Source organism: Sinocyclocheilus grahami, unplaced genomic scaffold (genome assembly GCF_001515645.1).
Source record: "Sinocyclocheilus grahami isolate Dianchi unplaced genomic scaffold, SAMN03320097.WGS_v1.1 scaffold12.1, whole genome shotgun sequence".
NCBI classification, from domain to species: domain Eukaryota; kingdom Metazoa; phylum Chordata; class Actinopteri; order Cypriniformes; family Cyprinidae; genus Sinocyclocheilus; species Sinocyclocheilus grahami.
The window spans coordinates 390,200-416,041 of NW_015505191.1; the positions used below are offsets into that span (position 1 = coordinate 390,200).

At 36.5% G+C, this 25,842-nt stretch overlaps 1 protein-coding gene across 3 annotated transcripts in view; it reads left to right on the forward strand.

The window, feature by feature from the left end:
* The window catches only part of LOC107596769 (FCH and mu domain containing endocytic adaptor 2), a 44,949-nt gene that overhangs the window by 16,607 nt on the left and 2,500 nt on the right, over positions 1-25,842 (forward strand). Inside the window, exons 8-25 of one of the 3 annotated variants that reach the window (XM_016287577.1) lie at positions 1,652-1,748; positions 7,378-7,422; positions 7,645-7,714; positions 8,035-8,059; positions 8,294-8,350; positions 8,552-8,609; positions 8,997-9,172; positions 11,904-11,928; positions 14,300-14,345; positions 14,449-14,528; positions 16,991-17,497; positions 18,439-18,554; positions 18,673-18,802; positions 19,103-19,162; positions 19,555-19,666; positions 19,916-20,071; positions 20,870-21,002; positions 24,760-24,959. In XM_016287577.1, the coding sequence (XP_016143063.1) occupies positions 1,652-1,748; positions 7,378-7,422; positions 7,645-7,714; positions 8,035-8,059; positions 8,294-8,350; positions 8,552-8,609; positions 8,997-9,172; positions 11,904-11,928; positions 14,300-14,345; positions 14,449-14,528; positions 16,991-17,497; positions 18,439-18,554; positions 18,673-18,802; positions 19,103-19,162; positions 19,555-19,666; positions 19,916-20,071; positions 20,870-21,002; positions 24,760-24,959 (2,093 nt within the window). The remainder of the gene's footprint in view (positions 1-1,651; positions 1,749-7,377; positions 7,423-7,644; positions 7,715-8,034; positions 8,060-8,293; positions 8,351-8,551; positions 8,610-8,996; positions 9,173-11,903; positions 11,929-14,299; positions 14,346-14,448; positions 14,529-16,990; positions 17,498-18,438; positions 18,555-18,672; positions 18,803-19,102; positions 19,163-19,554; positions 19,667-19,915; positions 20,072-20,869; positions 21,003-24,759; positions 24,960-25,842) is intronic. The other 2 variants (XM_016287584.1, XM_016287592.1) reach the window with 2 other exon arrangements.

A 25,842-nucleotide genomic window follows, 5' to 3' on the forward strand; every position in this document is an offset into this window, starting at 1 on the left:
AAAAGACATTTGGACACTTACACTTGTCTTTTTTTAGTGAAGTAAATCATCCATTGTAGATTTTATTAATATTTTGTGAAAAAAATGTTTTCATTTTTTATATTTTCCATTATTTTAGTTTTAAAGTGTTAGTTATTAGTTTTTTAAAAATGTCTATTTCGTTATTTTAGTACATCAAGTTAAACTAAATGAAAATAGTACATTTAATTTCAGTTAACATTTACTTTGTTTCAAATAATAAATATGTTTTTTTATGGTTTTAGTTATAAACTATTATAACCCTGTTTCAGAGCTGGTTGGTTTGGGTCATGGCTTCAAAAAATGTTATTGAAGATTTTTTTACACAGCTTTACATGTCATATCTACAAACAGGCAAAAAGGACATGGATACTGAATCAAACTGACAAACACGTTATGAAGTGCTGTGTAAATACACATCAGCTATGAAAGCTAAGCATTGCGTCTGCAGTGGAGATGTGTGGCAGACATATTGCATTTGTCACCATACCTTGAGGCCTATAAAAACAAAGACAGTCAAAGTGATCACCCGGGGAAATAATGTCACTAGTCACATCCTCATTGCGTGCCCTAGCTCTCAACCCTATCCTTTTCCAAAACCTCAATCTTGTTTGCATGGTATACAGCTCTAGTGCTGGTAATGTGGTGAAACGCTCAGAGTGAAGGCAGTGATCATAACACATACTGTAGCGCTGATGACCATATGACCAGATTTTAATTCAGTGTCACTTTTGATCATGAATTAATGCATTCCTACTGAGTAAAATAATTCATTTATTTCCAAAAAATTCTTACTGAATCTTCTGGAACTTTTGAATGGTACTGTATTTGTGTATATGTATTTTTTCACACACTGCTACAACTGCTGTGCATTGAAGAATAGGAGCACAGCAGTCGATGACGTAGGAGTGTGTGTCAGAAAGATGTTCACATTTAAAATCTTTGGAGCTTGCTCGTATGATGTGCAACATAAATATCTCATTATTTAGCATTCCCTTCATGTTATGACCGTACTATCAAATGACATAAAGTCTGCTCTGAAGAGTGAGCAGTCTGTGACCTATTTTGCCTGGTCAAGTGAGTTCAGACCCAAATGCTGCCAATTCTGAACAAAGTCTTGGTAAAGTTGTACAGTCAGTGTCACTTAGTCTTTCCTGGCTTTTTAAGAGCTTACTGGGCCCCTTTGGTACAATTAGACAAGGAATATTCATACATACAGTCTGTGGTAGAAACCCTTTTAATCTTCCTACTGATGTCAATCTTTGTTTTGTTGTCAGCATAAGGTTTGATTTGTTAACATAGTTTAATGTTAATTTTACATGTAATAGTACATTTTTCTAAATTAAGTTAATTTATCATAAAATGTATGAATAAACATGTTACTTTTTAACATGTTAATTTTAACTAAACCAAATGTGTCATATGGTACTTTAAAGGGTAACATAACATAAACCAAATAAATCTAAAATATGTTTTTATGGAACCAAAAAAAGATAATTGATGCTTTTCATCTTTTAATGCCCATTATATGTCTACTGCATTAACATACAAATGTACTTTTATTATATACTCTCTGCTGTGTTGTCGCATGAACATACTGAATGAGTGCATATAATGTTTTATTATTTGTAAGGTCCAAGAAGAGTTTGTGAAAAACATGGAGAACACTTCCGTTGAGAGCCTCATACAGAAACTGGCAGAAAGCAAAGGAACAGGCAAAGAGAGACCAGGTAACACAGTTAAATCTCTCACACACGGCATTAACCTCTGGCACTGAAATACTTTGCTCTTGATATTATTAACAAGACTGGTCATGAGTTCATAACCAACTGACTTAATGATGAAAATGAGCGTTAGTCTGCACTGTAAGCCCACAAATGGAGTATGTTTGACTTGACTGCTGTAGCACGGTGGAGTTTACGTTGGAGGATTTGTGGAGCTCTGATCCTTACAGGGGTTTTCAGCCCTGGTCTCAGCAAGCACTGGCCGTCACATGCTAACGCTAGCGTCACATGCTAAGTGGAATGTCAAGCTTGCCCACCTTTACATAAGATTAAGCTACTAGAAATTGATAGAGCTTGACACGGCTACACTTTCCCCTGTGCTCTTGCTATTTTTCCTCACTTATTCCTCTGTGATCTTTCGTTTAACCTCCTGATTCTCCCTCCTTTCACAGGGTGGAAGTTTTTTCACATTTCACATAGAGAATATAATTTTGCTTGAAGCTAAAGGGGTGTGGGGCGTAATTAAACCAGTTTAGCCAGCAATTATATTAACACTATAAAATGTTGTACACTAGACACTGGATTTTGCCTTTTTCTTGGCTTGAAAGCTGTATGGCATCTTAAAATATTTGACCTCTCTTAGGGACGTTTCAAAACATTTGCTGTGTTTTTTGAACATCCTGACACCTTGACATCAGCTTAGCCAATGGCTTGAGTTTGAGGTGGGACTATCTTGTTTTGTTTTTGTTTGTTTTTTGGTTATGTTTTGAAAACAATATTTTTTTCTTGTTTGGTGACGCTAATGGAAAACAGAAATTAATTACACACTTAAGCTATAATATAGTTTTCTCACAACTCTCTATTATATACCGTATTGGCCTGAATATAAGACGACCTTGATTATAAGACGACCCCCCTTTTTCCAGATGTACCTTTTGGGAAAAGGCTTTTTAAAAACCAAATCTTGTTTTTTCTCAGTAGAACACATTTTGTCTTCAATTATTTTTATATTGCATATTTTTCCTATTTTAATTTTTGTTTTGAAAGTATGGTAAAATGTACCAACAATCACATAAAAAAAAATACACTTTTTGATATACCATAAAAATTAAAAAAAACAGGTAGCCCATCTGAATTAGGACATTTAGGCTATCCATCTAATAGTAGCCTACCAAAATCTTATTAACAGTAAAAGTTAAATCTTACTGTAGTCTTCAAATCTGGGTACTGTCTTACGTTTTAAAATCACAAAGGGAGTTTGGTCCCATCAGGCTAACGGGACAGTCACGACTCTTGCAGCTGTAAGGTTTTCTTTTTCTTTTGTTTTTACTCATGATCTTGACAACACGCATTACATTACGTATTTCATGGCACACTTGTTTTATGCATATTTGGCGCCCACCTATTGTTGTGGGTGTATTATTGGCATGTCAAAGTCTAGAACATGAATATAAAACGTTTTTTCAGATGCATTTCCAAGAAAAAAACATCGTCTTATATTCGGGTCAATACGGTATATTATATTGTATTATCAATAACAAAAAATGATTGCATAGTTACTTATAATTAGTGCTGTCAAACGATTAATCGTGATTAATCGCATCCAAAATAAAAGTTTGTTTACATAGTATATGTGTATGTACTGTGTATATTTATTATGTATATATAAATACACACACATGTATATATTTAAGAAAAATATGTTACATTTATATATTAAATATTTATATATAATATACACTTTATGAATATAAATATATACATGTAAATATTTTTCAAAATATATGCTGTAGATGTGTGTCTATGTATACATAATAAATATACACAGTACACGCACATATATTATGTAAACAAAACTTTTATTTTGGATGTGATTAATCGCAATTAATCGTTTGACAGCACTACTTAGAATACAACACAGTTAATATAATTAACACACATTAGCGTTTAAGGTTTTTTAATTTAAAAGAACTGTTTTCAGTTTTTCAGTTTAATATATTTTGTCATTTATTAGTGTATGTCGTTTATTCTTGAATATTTATTCTTAATTTATTTGCTGAATGCCTTTGTCACATTATCCATCAGAAATCTTTCTAATATGCTGATTTGGTGCTTAAGAAATATGTCTTATCATCAATGTTAATAGTTGTTCTGCTTAATATTTTTAATAATAAAATAATAATAAAAAAAAAACTTGAAAGAAAAGTATTTTCTAACTGTCATTTTTTAAGCTTAATTTTACCAACTTAATTTGTCTCTGCCGAATAAAATTATTGATTAAATTTTTTTTTTTAAACGTACCCAAAATATCCAAATTGTACGTATGCACTGTATGTATAAGTGTGTGTGTATATATAATATTCCATACACAGGTAGCCCAGTTAAACTATGTATCCACAGGGGTCTAGACTGGAGGTTCAGGCTTTTGGTTGCTCTTCATTTGTTTTGACAGCAGAATTAATTGAGACTAAAAACTGTTTTGGTCAATAAAACATTCCTTCCCCCATATCAAGCTGTTCATTAGGGATTGCGCCGCTGTCAGAGCAATAACCTGTGTGGCACACTGATGAAATCAGAGCAGCCCTAACCAGTATAGAGAGAGAGAGAGGTTGAACAAACTTTGTACCACGGAAACAATCCCGAAGTGACATGCTGGGCTGTAGGGAGGTTGCAAGAGCAGTTCAGTGATATCCAGCTGGGCTGTGAACTGGCTGCCGGCCAAACACGCAAACTCACCTTGCTGTGCCATCCAAGAGCCCATGCTCAGCATATGCAATAAAAAAAACATCCTCAGTTAATGCATGACTGCATGCGCCTCTCATATACAAACACACATGTGTACGAGCATTCACAAAAGTGTATATTTACCTAGCTATCTAAATAAACCTTAGACATTGTTGTTGTTTTAATAAATCTAACTATAATTACTAAAGACCAGCAATAATAGAAACTCAACTCGACTGATTTTATATATATATATATATATAACTGACTTTTGAACTATTTTTCTTTTCGATGACAATCGAAAGAATGATTTTGTTAGACTTAGCTAACTTCTGTGGACATTTTCACAGCAATGTTTCCTCAAAGTATTGCTATAAACCCACGCACACATAAATACACACATGTGTTCATGTAAACAAAGCAGTCTGTCTTACACGAGTTTAAACAAAACCCAATACCCTTTTCCAGGTTTAGATGGCATTGTTGTGTCTGATGTTTGGATTTGTGTGCATAAATATTGTTAGATGGAGCCTGGAAGTGTTATCATTTGCACGTCCCTCACCTGACATCACCTAATTTAGATGAAACCTTTTTTTTTGGGGGGTCCAGCAGTTGCATGGAAATCTTGAAGATTCATCTCCATTGTCCGGTTTTATAAACCTGTTTAGACAAACTTGCTGATTTGTAGTAATGAATATGAAATATTACATATTTGTGCATATTCTTTCTAATTTGGCTATTATTTGGAGACAAGGTCAAGTCAAGTCAAGTCACCTTTATTTATATAGCGCTTTTAACAATACAGATTGTGACAAAGCAACTGAACAGCATTAATTAGTGTCAATAATGCAAAATGACAATAGTAAACACTAATTTTTCAGTTAAAGACAGTTCATCATTGAATTCAGTGATGTCAACATCCAGCTCAGCTCAGTTTAAATAATATCTTTGCAATCATGTCAACGATATCGCTGGAAATGAAGTGTCCCCAACTAAGCAAGCCAGAGGCGACAGCGGCAAGGAACCAAAACTCCATCGGTGACAGAATGGAGAAAAAACCTTGGGAGAAACCAGGCTCAGTCGGGGGGCCAGTTCTCCTCTGACCAGACGAACCAGCAGTACAGAAAAATCAATATAAGACGTAATAAAACAGACGATGAATAATATTAACAGCAATTATTATATAATAATAATTATATTATGTTATAAAACTGAAAAAGGATGGTGTATAAAATTGATTTTAAGATATAAGGTTGGTGAAAGTTTTAGCTAAATCTGATTTGAAGATCCTCAGAAGGATAAGGTTTGGTTTTGGTTTGGTTTTGTGCTTTTTGTTTGTTTTTGTTGTTGTTTTGTTTCATTTTCTTTTGCAGTTGTTTTGATTTTGTTTTGTTTAGGTTTTTTATCTAAAAAATGCAAAAGGTTTTCTGAAGGTTAGAGTTTATTTATAAATATTACACAGAATTATTACATAACAGCAAAAACCATACATGTCTGTGCTATGTCCCTAATAAGACAGTGTATAGTTCAAATGAATCAAATAATTTGATATATTTAATATGATTTCAATTGAAGTGGGTCTTTCATTTTCGTGTGTGTGTGTGTGTTTGGGTATGTGTGTAAACTGACAGTATGTGTCATTTAGTTCAGATTGTTTGATCAGAGATGATCTCAAACAAACAAAAAACAGAGAGCTAAAAGGGTGAAGTGATCTGGTGCAGTAGAGTAGATCGGTCATACTGTATCTACGTCAGTGTGTGTGATGTGTGCCTGTCGTGACTGCTCTGAACAGTGCACATGAGGTCCGCTCGCAGCCACCATTCTCCAGGGAAACTCTATTGAACCGCTCGAGTTAAATATCACACACTTTTGTTTTTTCAGGTCAAGGCATTTTCTGTGCAATGAAAATAGCACCCCGGGCTCTCTTGCTGAGGTCTGGTGGTAGTAAAATGCTGTCTTTCGTTTTCTTGGACAAGCATTAGCTTTTACGTGCATTAACACAAAAGAAAACATGCTCTAAAGGGCTCTTAGAGCACTGAGGGGCATCTCTCCTCTCTTTACGGCCAGTCACGAAAGCACAGAATTAATACTTATATGCTGCTCAGGATATTTATTGAGAATCTATAGCCAAACCAACTGAGGTTAGTAAGATTAAAATTAGATTTAATTTTGAATCCTGTTATTTTGCGTTTCAACTGAACTCTGAAATAAAAACTTGGCTGACATGTTGTTAGGTCATGACTGCAAAACCCTAAGAAGCGAAATACAGTGAAAATGGCAGAGTTTGTTTAATTCCCTTCATCCATGTGTCAGTGTGGAACTGGGTCATGTTGCAAGTGTAAAAGCTTGTAGGTAAATATGCAAAATTGATGAGCAAGAAATGAAGCATGCAGTTTGTTGTATTTTGCAGCAAGTCTGTGTGTTATATTCATGTTTTCACTGTGGGCTAGTGTACTGCATTTGACTGAGTGTTATCAATGCTACACGTCATTGTGTTGGATTTGTGTGTATATTTGATTTATGAGGTTAAAATCAGAAGTACTTCCATTGCATTGCACATGCATTTGTGTGTGTGTGTGTGTGTGTGTGTGTGTGTGTGTGCGCATCTATTAGTGTGTGTTGTATGCTGGCTGTGAACTAAATGCTCTGGCTTAAAGGGGAAGTCAGATCGTGCTGATTGTCACCAGACCCTCTGATGACTCTGTAAATTTGCTTGCCAAAAAATCTGACCTGTGTGTGTGTGCGTCACTGTTTTTGTGGATTTATGTGCATGATTTTATGAAACACTGTAAAAACAAAACAAAAAAGTTGTAATATTAAATATTACACCATATCATAATTCTTGATTTCTAAATACTGTAACATGACATCCCTTCAATCATTTGTATTTGTTTGTCTGTTGTCATTACAGGGCCCATTGAATTTGAGGAATGTAATGTCTCAATCGCCACAGAAGGTCTGCATTAATTTTTCTCTCCGTTCCCATTTTCGTGTTTTATAGGAAATATATAGAATATATAATTTCTCTTTAATATCTCTGATTACATCTCTTTATAACAATTTACTTAGACTTTTAGTTTTATAGCCTTTGTGTTCTGTTAAACAGCATAGTATCTATTTTAGGATGTGTTTCAGTAATTGTCTAGATTTGTGATAATCATTGCTTATGTCTGTTTAGGTGCAAAACCCAGAAAAAGGAAAACCTTTGTCATTCCAGGCCGACGGAAAGATAAAGACACAGATTCCACGTATGTGTTGATTTTTACTTTAATGTGATCTCACTTGCTATTTGTGCATTTAAAGAATTAAACTATTTCTATCAGTCATTTTTAATTCTCAAACTTAGTTCTTCATAATATTTTGTGAAATACTTGTTATAATTTTATTTGACAAAACTTGAGAGAAGGTTGAGAGAAGTAAACTCATTTTTGCTATGGAGAGTTTTTGCAATTTAGAGCAATAATTATTGTGTTTGAGTAATTATAATAAGTTATATTTGCATAGTAATTTTGCATTTGTGGTAAAATTAAGTATTGTTCTCTAATAAACGTTTCTCTGTCTTGAATAGTGAATCGACTGAAGCAGAAGCAGTTGTGAGTATATGCTTTTCTTTTTTTCTATTCAATTAATAATTTTGTTTATTATCATTATTATTTAAGAAAATTATTCATATTTTGAATGTTTTCATACAAAGCCAAATGTATTTTTCTGTCATTTCATAACATGAAACTCATTTCTTCTGATCAAAGTATGCTCTTTCTTGTTATTTTGGAGAAACTCCATTTGAGTCTCACCCACAGTGCTCCTTTTGTTCGTCCATCTTTCAGAACGCTTCCAACGGAGCTCCCCCGGGTTTCTACGGTGCTATAGATCTTCATAACGCCGTGAGTGGTGACCTAATGTTGTTGAAGGATTGTCTATAATTCTTACAATGTTAAGTAAAGACAGCATAGTGTGCATACTTCTTGCGATATTGCTAACAATAGTGTATTTTACCTCAGTCGGACTCTCCTTGTGTTGTGATGTATTGAAGAGTGTGAATAATAGGATTTTTTGTATGTGGTGTGTTCTGTGTTTTTCTGCAGAATGTGCCTCAGCTGGATGAGGACGGCTTCTGTATCCGACCAGAAGTCAATGAGAATGATATCCTTACTCCAGATCCATCTCTTCCATTCTCCCCATCCCTCTCTCACACACACACACACACACACACTTTCATCTCGGTCACAGAAACATTTTCCTTTATCTCTTTCATCGCCTCTACTCTACTACTGAACACTTTTTTTGGCTCGAGAACACAGTGTGATAACTTTCTTTGTTGCACTTTTATCTGAATCGCTGCCAAGTCATTCCTTCCCATCAGATTTTCTTTTGTTTTTTTTCTTTACCAAAGCTATCCCATCGCTCTGTGTGGATTAGAATATGTAAAAAAAAAATTAAATAAAATACACAGTCTGATCTTCTTAACCCATGATACTATAGACAAACTTTCATGCCCCCACAACCATGTTCCTTAACGGTTCTGATCACATGCCAAAGAGAACTCCTTTTATTCATCCAGTGACTCAGAAGATGAGGACGAGCCAAGAAAATTCCACGTCCAGATCAAACCCGTGCAGACAAACAACGGCACACACCAGCACAAAGTCACCATCGACGAGCTGAAGGCCTCCATTGGAAACATCACGCTCTCGCCCACCCCTGCCGTAAGAGACGCCTCACACCAGCACACACACCAAGTGTAAAGATCCTCGCATACAGACCTTACATTCATTCACAGAATAATGCAAGCTGGTCTACCTCTATAAAGGGTGATTGCACACTGTCAGCAAAGAGACTTGTGATTGGTTGATATCATTTACAGTCATGTTTCTGCTTCCCACATTTCATCTCATCCTCCAAAAACCTCCATTGGCCCAGCAGACACTAGAGGGCACTATTTGATTATGAAATTTACAGGCGGTCCATAGAGATGCTTTAAATGCTTTCACCCTTTTTTTCTCCATCCTGATTTGTGAGCCTGAGTGCAATTGTATTTTGCGTGCGTGTTCGTTACGCACCTGTGGTCATTATAAAGATTTAACTAGCTCATTGAAAATAATATTATGTTGGCCCAAAGGACTTTTATTTATCTCAAGTGTTTGTGTCTGAGTTAGTCATGATGACATAATGGGTGAGGTCACACAAAGATGATCAGCTATTCTGTTGTTTAATGTTAGAAATTAAGTGTGTGTGCGCATGTACAGTTGTGTGGTCAAGCAGTTCCTCCAGCACACACTGTGAGCCTGTGGACCATCTGTGTGTGTGTGTGTGTGTGTGTGTGTGTGTGTGTGTGCTGTTGGTAAACAAACCCATGCAACTTCCTGCCTGAAATCTCACCACAGGAAGCACGGAAGGGACTCTGTTTCTAATGAGTAAGATCACAAAGGTAAACGCGCTCACACACACACACACACACAAAGGCTCATGAATGCAACAGCTGTGTCCGTAAAAGAAAAGTTTAGTTTAATAGTTTTTAGGCAACCAATGTCTTGACATGTTCAGAGCTAGTTGCTTAAAAATAAACGAAACATCCCTGATTCTTGTGAATGGTTTGCAGCTTTCTTCCTTTTCTTTTGAATAAAAGTTATTGATTTTATTCATCGAGGATGCATTAAATCGATCAAAAGTAACAGAAAAGACATTTAATGTTACAAAAGATTTATTTCAGGTAAATGCTGTTATTTTTAACTTTCTATTTATCGAAGAATCCAAATTCTACAAAAATATTATGCATCTATGCACTTTCAGCATTAATCATAATAATGAGAAATATCTCATGGGCGTCAAATCTGCATATTAGAATGATTTCTGAAAGATTATGTGACACTAAAAGCTAAAGACTAAAGTGATGGCTGCTAAAAAATTCAGCTTTGCATCACATCACACAAATTAAAATTGAAAATAGAAAAGTTGAAAATAGACATTTTAAATTGTAACAATTTTTCACAATATTTTTGTTCAAATAAATGCAGCCTTCTTTCAATAAACATTAAAACAAATTGTTTTAATCAAACTTTTGAATGATAGCATATTGGTATTAGCTGATAAACATTAGCTGTGTTATGGACAGAATAAAAACAAATTGATTAGGTTAGTTATGTCAGTAACATCGTTTGTAACTGTGATTTCTCTTTGTCCAAGATTTCATCTGTCCCACTGCTCAGTTTCACCCTTTTGTGTGTTTTACATTCTCTCTCCGCATCCCTCGCTCTTCGTCTCGTTGTGACACTTTGAAATGACAGAGTGATGTATTTCTGCAATAACACATCCTCACAAGTGCCAGCTTGTGTTTTCAGTGAGCACAGCCGGGGCGACAGTTTACTTTAGACACCTTCGCTGCCGCCTCTGTTTGAGATGGATTAACACACATCTTTTAGAGAGGCTCTTCATCATTCATTTCACCAGGCTTGAGCTTTCTCTCTTGCCCCAAATGTGCTCAGTAATCACTCAGATTAACCTCTGAAATATTTACACATCTGAAAAACTCACTCGTTCACCATACTGAACATTTTTCTTCGTGTCTCATATCAGAGTTGTGTTTCCTTTCCCTCTCTGTCTCATTGCTTTTCATTGCCCTGTTCGTTTAATTTTTTAAGCGGATATGTTTTATGGTAGTTTTGGTTAAGTCAGGAAATCTAGGTGATGACGAATGCCATGTCATCTGTTGTAGATTATTGGTATTATAGAGCTTTCCATTTCCTCTAGTCTTCTGTTGTCTCTCTTTCCCCTTCATGTGTGCTCTCTCTCTCTCTTTTTCTTTGGCGGGTGTGTGGCCTGGGTGCTGTAATTGAACCCATTTGCCACTCTCTGCCTATGGGACTAAACCATGCCTTGCGTGTATGTCTATTTCTATGCATGTGTGTGTTTGTTTGTGTTTCCACAGTTTTTCCTTCACGGTTGACCATTTAGTTACATTTATGGTCCATACGTTGATGTTCTGATGTGTTTCTTTTCATCGAACGCACAAAAAATAAGTGAGATTTCTTTCCATCCACTCTGACAGAGTTTCGGGCAGAGATGCTGCATATGAGTCACTTTAAATATACAATAAACCAAGCCTTCCCATCTTTGTGCATTTGTTGCCGTTTTGCTAGTTGACTCTTGTTGACATTTCTCAGCCTCAAAACAATCCCGGTAGTGAATTTGGTTGGATTCTCTGCCACTCATTTTCTCGTGTTTAGACTGCCTGCAGAATATTGATGCAGAACTTATGGTTTGAATATGTAATCTCAATAGAGCGGTTCTCTGCTCATTCTGCTGTGTGTGTGTGTGTGTGTGTCGTCCTGTGAGGCCAATATCGATTGAACAAATGTGGGGATGAAGCACTTCATGTCTTCTGCTGTTTTCATAACTCCTCTCTCACTCTCATTAATAAAAGCCTGTTTTCATTTCCAGGTTCATATGAAGAAGAACCAGTCCAGTGAGTATTCCTCTCTTTTTTTTTTTCATCCTCCCTCCATCCCTCTGTCACTCTGAAGGTTTGGCTCTGGAGAGCGCCTGCCATTTTGACTTCTTTTTAGTTTTTCTTGGCCGTGACGTTTCTCGTCAAGCCTCCTTCATCTCGCTCCGGTGACCCCTCCAAAGCCAACTCATCCCATGAGAAAATAAACATCATCTCCCATTTTTTCCTCATCTGAGTAGCACAGCGTTGCCTCCTTAAGCCATGAGCAAGATTAACTGCTTAATTGTGTGTTTATGTTTTTCTATCCATCATAATTTTACATTTTTCCAGTAAATTGTGGCTTAAACGAACACAGATGCATGCCAGAATGTAGTGTTTACACTGCGGCATGTTCTCACATCAAGAGCGACGATTTCAACCTCCCAGGAAAGTTTTACATACTTTAAATCCGTAAGACAGTAATTGAGCTTACAGTAGAAATGTTTTGTTATTCTTGCAATGGAACGGTAAACATTTCTTCAAAGAGCGAATTTACCGCAAACCTCTTGCACGTGCTGAAAATGATAAGGTCTGGCAGATAATTTTATCCCATAAGTCCATTAATCCAATAGATGTTACGTTTTATCTGAAATCACACCAAGATGCTATTTCAGGAATCACAAAAGATAGATCGTATCTTTAGTGATAGTGTTTAGTATTATGTTTTAAGGGAACCATGTTTAATTTCTTTTTACAAACTGATTTTATGGCTTATTGGTGTCGAGCCAAAATGTGACCCTGGACCACAAAACCAGTCATAAGGGTCCATTTTTCGAAATTGAGATTTATACATTATCTGAAAGCTGAATAAATAAGCTTTCCATTGATGTATGGTTTATTAGGATAGGACAATATTTGTCAGACATACAACTATTTTAAAATCTGGAATCTGAGGGTGCAAAAAATCCAAATATTGAGAAAATCGCCTTTAAAGTTGTCCAAATGAAGTTCTTAGCCATGCATATTACTAATCAAAAATTAAGTTTTAATATATTTACAGTAGGAAATTTACTAAATATCTTCATGGAACATGATCTTTACTTAATATCCTAATGATTTTTGGCATAATAGAAATATCAATAATTTTGACCCATACAATGTTTTTTTAGCTATTGCTGCAAATATACCCAAGCAACTTAAGACTGGTTTTGTGGTCCAGGGTCACAAATGTCCTTTTCAGGTTATGGCATATAACTGATAAATGGCCAAAAAAATTTGATACTATTTTGTTTAGTAAATAAATAAATATAACACTAAAAAAATCTGTTGATTTAAAAGCCACAATTGACCTTAAACATCGTGACATTATATAGAGGTTTATTTTGAGATTTATTAAAGAATACATTTAACCGTGTTATTAAATTATTTAGAGTTTTAAAGAATTTGAATGAGCATTGGATGACTGGTATTCTAAATAGTAAATCAATGGATACCATAAAAAAATAAATATATACAGATATATTTCTTATTCTCGGCACCTGGGCAACTTAGAATAAACTAAAGAATATTCAGTACTGAATGTTATTGTAAATGTGGATCTCACACATACTTACTGTAGGAATGACACGACAACAAACATTCCCTGCTATAAAACCAAAGTCAGGTGAGTCTGCTGAGCGTACCCACACTCTCTTTTGGTCCGTAGCTGCATTTGTGTTGGTGGGAATGAGGGATTCCGTTGAAGCTGAAAAAATAAAAATAAAAACAAAATGTGCAATCTAAAAAATTAATTATTTGTACCAAAATTACCATTGGTTACTAATTTAATCTGTTGTCTTTTAACACTGTCATTTGTAATTTGTGTATAATACACTGTATGTCTTTGGGATTTGATCTCAAATATGTACCATTTAAAATGTACTATGCAGAACATTTATAGCATGTCATTTTAAATGTATGTATTTGATGCTTGACCTGTGATAAATGGGGTTGCAAGAACATGTGTCTCATGTAGTACTCGACTTACTACCAGTTTTAAACCACCTGACATGGCACTTCATGGTCAGAAACACTATCCTTGCTCAACCAAATGACTGCTGCGGTTTATTTTCTGGGTTCCCTATTGTTTTTTTTTATCTGGCATCCAACAATAGTTTTTCTCTTAACAATCTAGTATTTAATTTTTTAATGTCCTTTTTACTTCATGAAACACATGAGTTGCATTTTAAATCAAGGCCTAATGAGCAATGTCCAGTTGTAAGAACTCTTAGTTAAAAAAGTTAAGAAAACCCTTACATTTGCAAAGGGATTTCTTTGTTTAATTTAAGGGTTTTCTTTCAACTGCTTCCAGATCATGAAGCCTGAAGAGTTGCCCCATGACTCATTTGTGTGTTTTCTCATTGTTTTTCAGGTGATGAACTGGCACGACCCAAGATACCGCAGACATCCTTTAATGAGTAAGAGAAGTTTGCTGTTAACCCTGTCACTCTATTTGGAAAACATTGTAACAATTGTAACATTGTTATTCACTTGTCATGCTTTTTTCTTTTCTTCAAACAGTAGATTAGCCAATAATGACCTGCTGTCTTTGGATCCATTTGGCCTGACCAGCTCCAGCTCCTCTATACCTCACTCATCAGGTAACTCTGTCTGTTGTAATACAGCAAATAGACACCATTTATAATTCCAAATCCGAGGTGTTGTATTTTACATAAACTCTACAAAAGAGCATGTAATGTGTATATGTATGTACTGTATGTGTGTATATATTACACACACACACACACACAAGTATTTACAAGTAATATTTATATTTAAAACATGTCTCAGGGTCAGCATCTTAATGACAGAGTTCAGCTTGACAGTAATGGAGTCAGAACGTTCTTCATCGACCACACACACACACACACACTGTACAGGCAGACAGTCGTAAGTCATTCACCCCTCCATCCCCCAGCCTCTGGGAGGCTTGTCTTAGGTCTGACCTCCTTCATTATTGATGATGCTTACAGGCTGGTGAAAGTGTCTGGGCTTTTCCAGTCCACAACAGTCTCCTCTAGAGAGCTTGCTCAGGCTGCTGTTGTCACGGAAACCCTCGTATCCCACAGCGACTTCACTCAGTCTGTCCTCTGCTTTAGTATGAAATCTTTTGTGAATGCCATGGGATTTTTTTGTTGTTGTTGTTTGTGTTTCTAATTTGCGGGTTTGTTTATTTTTGTTTTTGTATTTTTTACATTTTGGAATTACAGAATGGGCTTTTTAAAAATATATCTCAGTTGTTTACGGATACTTGTATTTCTTAACACAAATTACGCCGTTTACACAAAAATGTGCATTTGTGAAAAAAGCCCCTTGTGTATGCCGTGAGTATAGTATAGTATACGTGCTCCCTCATGCTCTACGCATCTCCCTCTCCTTAGCTCTTGACCTTGATTGTTGAAACGAAATGTCATTTTCTCATCTGGGAATTAGGAGCTTCCATATCTTAGAGAATGGCGCTGTTGATAGTTGTCTTAACCCAATGTAAATTTTCACAGAATTGACAGTATGTCATATACACAAATCTATTTTTGTGGCTATTAATTATTTTATAGAAAATGTTTTAGACTTTTTAATTCTATGTTGTAATCCTTTATTTTGGAAAATATATTGTGGGTAAATTCTAGGGTGAATGTTATATTCGTTTGCAAAAAATTGAGCGCTTTTCTTGTTAAGCCACTCAATGCAGTCACTAAAAAAAGCCAACCCGTCATTCAAGCTCTGACCTTAGCTGCGAGGGCCAATCATAATCCAGAGTTAATTGGCACCTTCAGAGGTCAGAGGGCGGAGTTTGGAGTCCCCATGTCACAGACATTGTCAAACATGATCTTGTTATGGGTCTGACCTGGCAAAGGAACAAAAAGAGCAGTGAAGAGGATATAGGACGTGAGTAACATAGCGAGGTATTGCACTTGCATTTTTGCTTTTTTCCCTGCTGTGAGCTATTGTGCTATTTAGGGTTGTTGTTTTTTTGGGGCTTTTGATTAGTGTTGTTTCTCTCATTTGTTTTAATTGAGCCTTATTTATATTGATTTCCTTTTATTTTCTCATTCTTTGTATTTGTTCAACGCTTTTTTGTTTCTCAGACCTGGCTTCTCTCTTCTTAGCATCTTTCCCTACATCTCTCCCACTGCAGTTAAATAATGGGGTTTTTGAAGACCCAGGTAATGCTATTGCCCATGCTTGCGGTTTGATCGTGAGAATAAAACTCTTTCCATAACGGACTCTGACCCGAATTGCTCAAAATATGCAAAAATGTGAATGATGATTGGAATGTTTTGCTTGAACTCACCCCTAATGTTTCTAAGAGATGTATCTGTGAATATGAATATTTTCAACAGAGTGCTTTTAGGAAAGTTTACATAAATGTAAAACAAGTTCATAATTTACTCAATCCCTTGGGGAAAAAAGTCATACAGGTTTGAAGCGACATAAGAGTGAGTACAGAATTTACACATTGACCCATACCTTTTAACAATGTTATGTCATTTTAAATATTTTCAACTAATTTATGTTATAGTGTTTTATTTGTTGTGACTGACAGAGGTGCATGAAGTTTAGCTGGTAGTTTGCTTTCGATCACCAGGTTGTCTTATATGTTTTTAGGGATCTTTAAAAGTGCATATTTCAGTGGGATTCTACAATATTTTGACCATTGTTTTTTTATAATTTCTATTCACACTTATAGTATTGTTTTATTTGAAAAATGTAATTTCTATCTTTTATTTTGTTATTTTCTTTTTTCATTTTTATTACTTTTTTTTTTAATCATTGTATACTTATGATTTACTTTCAATTGTATCTTTTTATATATATTTTGATCATTTTCACTGATACTGCCTCATTTAAAAAGGTCTGTTTTTCCTAGTTTTGGTTTTAAAATATGAGTTTTTATGTAATTATGTGAAATATAGAGCTAGATTCCATATTCAGATTAAATCTTCTGTGCTTTTTCCTGTTTTTTTTATTTCCTCCATGTAGTCTTTTCAACATGCCTGTCAGTATGTGGTATATATTTAACAACCGCGTATTACTCTTTTCTCTCTGATGACCTCTGTAACAGAAGTGGATTTACAGTCGGAGCCCACCTCTCCTTCAGTAGTCAGTCTTGAGATTACCGAGGCTCCTTCTTTTCCCCTTCCCTCCAAACTCCCTCCTCCTGCCGGTCTTGCCAAGCCATGCACTCCGCCGTTCCCTGTTCTCTCCTCTCCTTGGGAGCTCCCTGATGAGGCTGTCGCTCCCCTCCACCCTGGCCCAGCTCGAGCTATGAGTGTGCTTCCAGCTCTGCAGGCTGCTCCTAAGGACTATGTTACCCACAAGCCCCCTCTCAGTGCTCCCGTCACTGGTCCAGACGCACTTTCATCCTGGGCCCAGAGCCAATGGATTGCCTTTAATGATGCCTTTGTGCCATGTCGTGGACTGTCCCATCAACCACCAAGGCCTCGGTCAGTGCCCATTTCTCAACAGCCCAAGCTTTTCTCCAGAGAGCCTGTTGACACATTTGGCAGCTTTGGGAGAGAGGAGAGTGCCCCCTCTCTAAAGGAAGCACCAGCTCGACCCATGCAGTATGGTAATATTGAGGAATGAGTGAGAGTTCTAAGCATGTTCAAACACTGTCCCATGGCTACATGACAGTGAAATATGTAGTGTGCATTTAACAAACCTAATTTTTTATGTAACTTGTTTTCATTTATTGTAACCGATTTGGTGGATTTGGTTTTTATTTATTAGTTTTTTTCCTCCAGTTAGAATTTAATTTTACATTTTTTGATTGATTGGTGAAAATGTTTATTTTATTTTTGCATTTTCTGCATTAATTATTGATTTAAGTAATACAAATGTAACAAACCTGTAAGCCATCATAGTCATAATTACTGTTTAGCTGGATGCAGTAAGAAAATGTTTGGCCCAAGTTTAGTTTGATTTGTTTTGTTTTATACAGTATACTCAGTAAAGTTACTCAAATTGAAAATCTATTTATTTGTTACATTTTCTGCATTAATTATTTATTTAAATAATGCATTTTTTAGCTGGATACAGTAAGAAAATGTGGCCTAAGTTTGGTTTGACTTTTTTTTTCCGATTCACCTGCCAAAGCATCTCAGTGCAAATATGTCTGCAAATTCGCTCAGAAATATCATATCCAGCATTTTCTAATTCCAAAACAATATGACTAAGATGGTTTAAAAGGTGCAGATGTTTCTTTTCGTTTCGTTTCTTTACTTGATTTAGTTTTTTATACTTATTTTCTGTATTCACTTTGTTTGTCCATAATTTATAATTTGTTTATATTGTGACGTTGGCCCTTGCGTGTGCATTACGTATAAACTATAGATTTGACTGTTAGCTTGTTTCTGCAAGACTGTGTAATGTCAAACCTATTGTAGCAACATTTTGAATGTTTTTCAGCATTGTTGGGTTCAATCATGCTCAGAGTATGCTACTTCCATATTTCCCCCTTTTTTGCACGTCTTGTGGTTCTAACATTTGTGGGTGTTTTTTTTGGCACAGTACCACCGCCAAACAGGCCAACCACTCCCCTGGGCACAGCAACCATTGTCCCGCCTCCAAGACCATTATCCCGGCCCAAACTGCCTGCTGGCAAACTGACGGGCATCAATGAGGCTGTGAGTAAAGAAGATATTCCCTGATTCCACCTCACCCAGGCTATAGTATAGGGACTGAACCCGAACTAAATGAAGATTGAATGCAGTGAATTATTAATCAGTTAGTTGTTTTCTGCAGGGCCGACCGTTCAGCCCTCATAAGATGTCCAACTCCAGCCCTCCTCCCGCTGCTCCTCTGGCTCGTGCCGAGAGCTCCTCCTCTCTCAGCTCCAACACCTCCTTGAGCACCAGCAACACACCAACTGTCGGTGAGTCTTCAGTTTCACACATTAAGATGAACACAAGCTGCCCACACAAAATCTGCATTCACATCATCCACATTCACAATAAAATTCAAATGTATTGGGTTATTTGTTGCGTTTTTTTTATACTCATGTCCACATCTAAGGAAAGCTAACATGCACAAATAATGCTCCACACGTTTTATTTAATTATATGGTCAACACATCGCTTACCAGATCACTCCATGCTCACCCTTCACTGTTGGGTTGTTCTCTCGGCCTATTTTTCTTTCTCTTTTTGGTTTCCTTCTTTCATTTTGAATTAAGAGGACGATCTGTTCGTGGGGAAACTGCCCACATTTGAGAAGAGATGTGAGACTCCTGCAGGTACAGTGGAAAGAACCCAGAAGAACATTTTGTTCTAACTTACTAACAAACTCCGAAATGATCATCTGTCCTTGATCAACCAACTGCATTGCCCCATCTGCTAAACCACACCCTATTCCCATTCTGTAACACGCCATTTGATCTGCGGTGGATTTTTCTTGCCTCAAACTAACGTGGATGATCTCTACTCATAAAACTGACTATTGTGTGGCTGTGTTGTATTGTGGCTGATGAGGATGCTTGGCAGAAATTGCTCAAAGAAGTCTTTTCGTTTTACCTGTTGATCTTTCAGTATTTGTCACTGCGAACTCAATCACATTCCTCCTAGTATTTTTGATTCATACTTAAATTACTGTTTTTAAATGTTTTTTTTCTTTTCTTTTCTCTCATAGGGACCTCTCGTGGGCCCAGTCCAGTGACACTGGCTTCCCAGGATGCATTGCCCATTGCGGTAGCATTCACAGAATCAGTTAATGCCTATTTCAAAGGAGCAGATCCCAGCAAGTGAGTTTCACATCATCTGCCCTGCAAAGACCATACAGACTTCTAAAGACATTCTATACATTTGACATAGAGAGTTGTACAATTGTGATCTCCATGCCTAGAAACATCAAAGAGTAATACAATTAATACAGTTTTAGAAAATAATTGAAAATGGAAACTTTTTATTTTCTGAAATAATTCATGTGTATGCTCAGCCCCGAATGTGATATCTGTAAAATGATTTTTAAAAATCCTCACATGTGAATTTAGGTGCATTGTGAAGATCACAGGAGACATGACCCTGTCCTTCCCCAGCGGCATCATCAAGATTTTCACCTCTACTGCGTCTCCTGCTGTACTCAGCTTCAAACTCTCAAACACTAGCAGATTAGAGCAAATCATGCCCAACCAGCAACTACTGCACAGGTGAGTTTGTGTTTCTGCTTGTGTTACACTACCATTTGGTCAGTATTTTATTATTATTATTATTATTATTGTTGACTTTTTTTTTTGGAAAGGTAGTAAATTTTTTAATTCAGCAAGGATGCATTAAATTGACCAAAAGTGATAGTAAAGACATTTTAATGTTACAATTTATATTTCGAATAAATGTTGTTCTCTTGAACTGAATCCTTATAAAGCATGTATCTCGGTTTCCACAAAAAGCAGCACACCTGTTGATAACTGCCAAAATAAAGACATGTTTCTTAAGCAGCAAATCAGCTATTAGAATGATTTCTGAAGGATCATGTGACACTGAAGACTAGAGTAATGGCTGCTGAAAATTCAGCTTCGCCATCACAGGAATAAATTAATATTTTGAAAAAGTTTTTACAGTGTTATTAATCAAATAAATGCAGCCTTGGTGGGCATAAGAGAGAGACTGGCTTGAAATATTTTGTATATTTGTAACAGCCTTCTTATTTTCATCATGATTCCACATATTAGCATCAAGTGCTCAGGCTAAACTCATGCTGCTCTCACTCATCCACATCCTTTTTGCTGTTGTGCGAGTTCGTGCCAGCAGCTCCCAGGCATGACTAATCAAATCAGGAGGGATTTGTGATTTAATAGTTGAGCTGCTGCAGTAGGGTTAGTTGTTCCATGCTGCTACAATGACATGCAGCAATGAATTATTGAGCTCTTAATAGTGTTTTCTCTGTTGTGTGTGTGTGTGTGTGTGTGTGTGTGTGTGTGTGTGTGTGTGTGTGTGTGTGACTCCAGTGACTCCTCCCAGAGCGACACAGACACTAAAGACTTTTGGCTGAACATGCCTGCACTGACAGCGTACCTCAGGAAGAGCTCTGAGCAGAACCCTGCTGCATCTTATTACAACGTGGACATCTTAAAGTACCAGGTTTGTAGTTTTTCATTCTGTTATCTTTGGGATAGTTCTCTGTTAGCCTATGAATTCTTCAAAAAGCATACAAGTAAAGCATGTTAGTACTAGCTGGTCTAGTATACTTGCATGTTTACTATTGATATTTAGTAGGTGTGGCACGATACCATTTTTTCAGAACCGATCCGATACCAAAAGTTCTGAGTATCGGACATGTAGCAAATCAGCTCAGGGGGAAATATGAATAATTAATCATAACTAGTTATAATTAATTATAAATATTTAGATCCGCTGTAAGTATTTACTTGACCTCTTAGGGTCAACTGTCTGTCAATTCTAAGAACGTTAATTTCCTGGTTAAGGGAAATAACTTTCTTACTGTACAATTCTACACAGAGCCTGTAGCATAAATCTGCATGATTAAGGGACTCCAGTTATGAGCAAACAATGAACAACGTCAAGTGTGATACAAGTAAGACTTTATTAACTACATAAACACTTAAACTAGTCTAACATACTGCATAAACACTTAAACTAGTCTCACATACACATACACACACACACACACACACGCACATGGAAAGTCAAGGCCCGAGGCCTGGCACAAACTTAGGGTGTCTTTTGCAGTGTTGTAGCTCACATCTTCTCAGAACCTAACAGAACCACCGACTCGAGGCGGGTCACTGATGTGAGGCCTTTAAGGTCTGAGAAGATTCACGCCTCTCAAGATGGGCTTGTCCAATGAGAAAGGCTGAAATCCCCAGCGGGAGGTTGTAGTTACTGGAGGGTTTTACGACCCTTTGTGTGAGGGCATGGTAATTTGCAAATGTAATTCGCTTGGGGTGTTGATGCACAAACTAATAAAGATTCTTAGAACACATATATGTTGCATAGGTACCAACATATAATATCCACTCTTGTTCAGATCATCATTAGAAGACGAATTCATGGATACTAAACATGGTAGAATTACATATAGGTAAGATGACAGAAACGAGTGGTTCCATCACAAGCCTGCATAAACAGTATACAATATAACGACAACATACACAATGACCTGAAGGATATGTGTGCTCATTCAAAGAAAGGTTTTCCTATTAATTAGTTAGAGAAGAGCCCATTTTTATTGTGCATTGTGTCTCTTCCTATGGAAAATGTAGTGATTCTCTCTACCCACATTCCTTTGGGCAATAAAACCAGTGATATCAGTGTTGGTTGCCATGGTGACCAGGGGCCTGGTGTCTTTCGCAGACAACCTGGCACCCAGTATGTTTATTGGGTGAGGGGTCTGTGACGATTTGTTAATCTAATGAATAATTGATTTGTTAAATCTACTGAAAGATGGTGTGTCTGATTGGTCTGATTGGTCCAGACTCTACAGACAATACCAAATCCGATACCAGCACAGTTTTTTGACCTCAGTGTGTGTTGACCTGATCATCACTCTTTTGTGTATTACACACAATCTACTAAATATAGACAACTTCATTATAAAGAAAAATAACAAATTAAAAAATATATAATCATAATACTATTATAAACTAGGTTAGTGGATAATTCAGCAGCAAAAGTTACTCTTCAAAAATGATGAGTTCACAATAATAACATTTAGAGAAAAAACATTTAGTGGGGGTAAAAGTAAATGTATAGGTGTAATCTGGTAAAATGTTACACATTGCTCTATGTATTATAATATGCATTCATGAAAAACAAGTAAATATAATTATATATAAATATATGCAATAAATTAAATTTATTTTGCATTTATAGCACATTAATGAGACAGCAACATATGATAGGTAAGACAGAACAAGAAAGGCTATTAACAATCTTTCATTGCGCAAAAGTATTAACATGAAAGGCTCCAATACAGAGCGGCATGAAGCGCTTATGCGGAATGTTACGCGCAGCGCTCCACATAGAAAAGTTCAAAGCACAAAGGGAAGATATACTGATGCGTAGTGTATTAAAGGGGTCATATGATGCGATTTCAATTTTTCCTTTCTCTTTTGAGTGTTACAAGCTCTTGGTGCATAAAGAAGATCTGTAAAGTTGCAAAGACTAAAGTCTCAAATCCAAAGAGATATTCTTTATAAAAGTTAAGAGTCAACCACACCCTCCTAAAACGGCTCATTCTAACACACCCCCACATATCTACGTCACGATGTGGGAAGATTTGTATAACGCTGCCCAAATGTTCACACAAAGAAAGAAGGCGTAACTTTTATTCTCGCTGTTGCCGCCGCTGCCATGTTGTGGAGTCGCTGTGTTTTGTTGTGAAAGCGAATATTTAAATAATTTGCCAATGATGATTCAAATGTGAGTTTTGAGCAGTGTAGAGTAGCGTTTGTTGTTTCTCCGATCACAAATGCAGACATGGTTTTATGTTTACGCAGCGTGATACGCAAAGCAACGCGTAAAAAGACAGTATAAGTCATTATAATCAGTAATTATGTCCCCACTGGATGCAACAAATGCCTCGTTTGTAATGTGTTTTACTGGTTTTGTCTCGTCTAGTGATGTTCGGATCGCGAACGAATCGTTCTATTTAACCAGATCTTCTTAGTGAACCGGTTGATCCAGTTCACCAAATCAAACTGAATCGTTTGAAACTGTTCGCGTCTCCAGTACGCACTAATCCACAAATTACTTAAGTTATTCGGTTTATAAACGTGCCTGACACTCCCTCTGACCCGAAATAAACCAATATCCCGAGTTATTCAGCTACTCCTTACAGTACATTGACTGAACTGCTAAAAGAGAACCGATGATGGGATGTGCACGAGCAGAGCAGCTGGACTGAGTCTCGTCCTGCTGGGAGACGGCATCACAGTATGTTAAGGGGCGTAACATTTCTGTCACATGTTTGAGGCATTCGGCCAATCACAACGCACTGGATAGCTGGCCAATCAGAGCACACCTCGCTTTTTTAGAACGATGAGCTTTGTAAAAATCAACGCGTTTCAGAAAGGCGGGGCATAGAGGAGAAACAATAATGTACATTATATGGAAAATAATGTTTTTTTTTTTTTTTACCTTAAACTGCATTAACACATTGCATTACACCAAATACAAAACATAATGTTCTTTTTAGCAACGTCATATGACCCCTTTAAATCTGTGCATTAGTTTATTGAACCTTTTCTTTTAACATTTTTAAATTTCAGTTACTGTGCGCGTGAAGAACAATTCATAGTGCTCTGTACTCCAGTGTAGTGAACCTCTAACAGACACCCGATAGAAAGTAACAGGATTTAGAATTAGCACTAAACTCCAGCAAGATAAAGTTCAAAATAAAAACGCTGATGTTTATCTACAAATCAAGTATAATAATAGGAACATTGCATCATCCTAGAGAGAGTTTCGTCGTCTTGACTGTCGTAACTGAAAGCAACACGCAGTTTGAACGCTCAATGGAGGATGACTGACAGCCGCAGCAGAGAGAAGAGTTTACGAGAACTTGAATTTAACGACTTAAATATTCGTACCTCACATTAAACTATGGAACGGTCTCAGAACACTTGAAATATAGTGCACGGAAACTTTATGGTGCTTTATAATGTTTTTGTACCTTTCGTGGGGCTTAACAGTAACACAGAATAGTATAGCACTATATCGGATTTGGATCGGTCTCGTCTGACCGATACCCCGATCCAGCAGAAAATGCCAGTATCGAAGCAATACCGATCCTGAATATCTGATCGGTGCACCCCTAATATTTAGTTTGCCCGATTATTGGTGGGTAAGCAAAGATCCTTTGGCCTTCCTTTCTCAGGTATGTTCAAATGGGATTCAGTCAACTCCTCTGAACCTTGTGGTGTACTGGAAATGCACTCCTAGTACTACAGACCTGCGAGTGGACTACCGATACAACCCAGAGTCCATGCAGCCCCCCGCAGCTCTCACCAATTTACAGATGTTAGTGCCCGTCAATGGAGGTGTCACAAACATGCAGTCACTTCCCAATGCCATCTGGTGAGTTGGAGGGAGTAGGCAGACAAATATACAAACACACAATTTATCTTGTGATAAAAACACTGCTGTATGGACCTATTCACTGTAATATTTAAGTTATATACATAATATACACTAACGTTTAAATGTTTTATTTCATATATTTTCAGATGTAATTTATTACTGTGGTGGCAAAGCTGAATTTTCAGCTTCATTACTCCAGTCATCAGTGTCACATGATCCTTCAGAAATCATTCTAATTAGTGGTCGACCGATATGGGTTTTTTGACAGCTGATGCCGATATCTTGGAAAGCAGGGTGGCCGATGGTGGATATTAAGCCCATATAATTTTATTTATTTTAATTTATATTTAAGAAATTTGAAATCATTTGAAAATGGATTAAAAATAATTGTGTAAAATAAACATACTTATACTTTAGAAGACAAAGCATTTTTCACAAATAAATAAATATTTAATAAAAATCTAATTAAAAAGGAAGTAAACACTAACACTGTAACCAACAGGGCACTCAGTATTCCGTTTGTGAGCATTGGAAATAATATATATATATATATATTTTTTTTTTTCAAAAAAAGCCAAGGTAACACTCATTTTACATACAGCACATAATGAAAATGATATGAATATGACAGTGGGCAAATGCATAAAGTGCAGCATAATTTGAAATCACTAGTTTAAAGTTTGTCGATCGTGCGTCTCCAGTCAAGCAGAACTCTCGTCCTGTCAGCATTCAATTTGCACGGACCGACGGTCACGCAGAGAACACGCGATCATGCAGGATACAAATGCACACTTCATCTCAGCTAGATTCGACTAAGTCTGCAAGTTTTGTGAAATTAAATGTTCATTAGTCATTCAACGATTTGTTTAAATGATATATG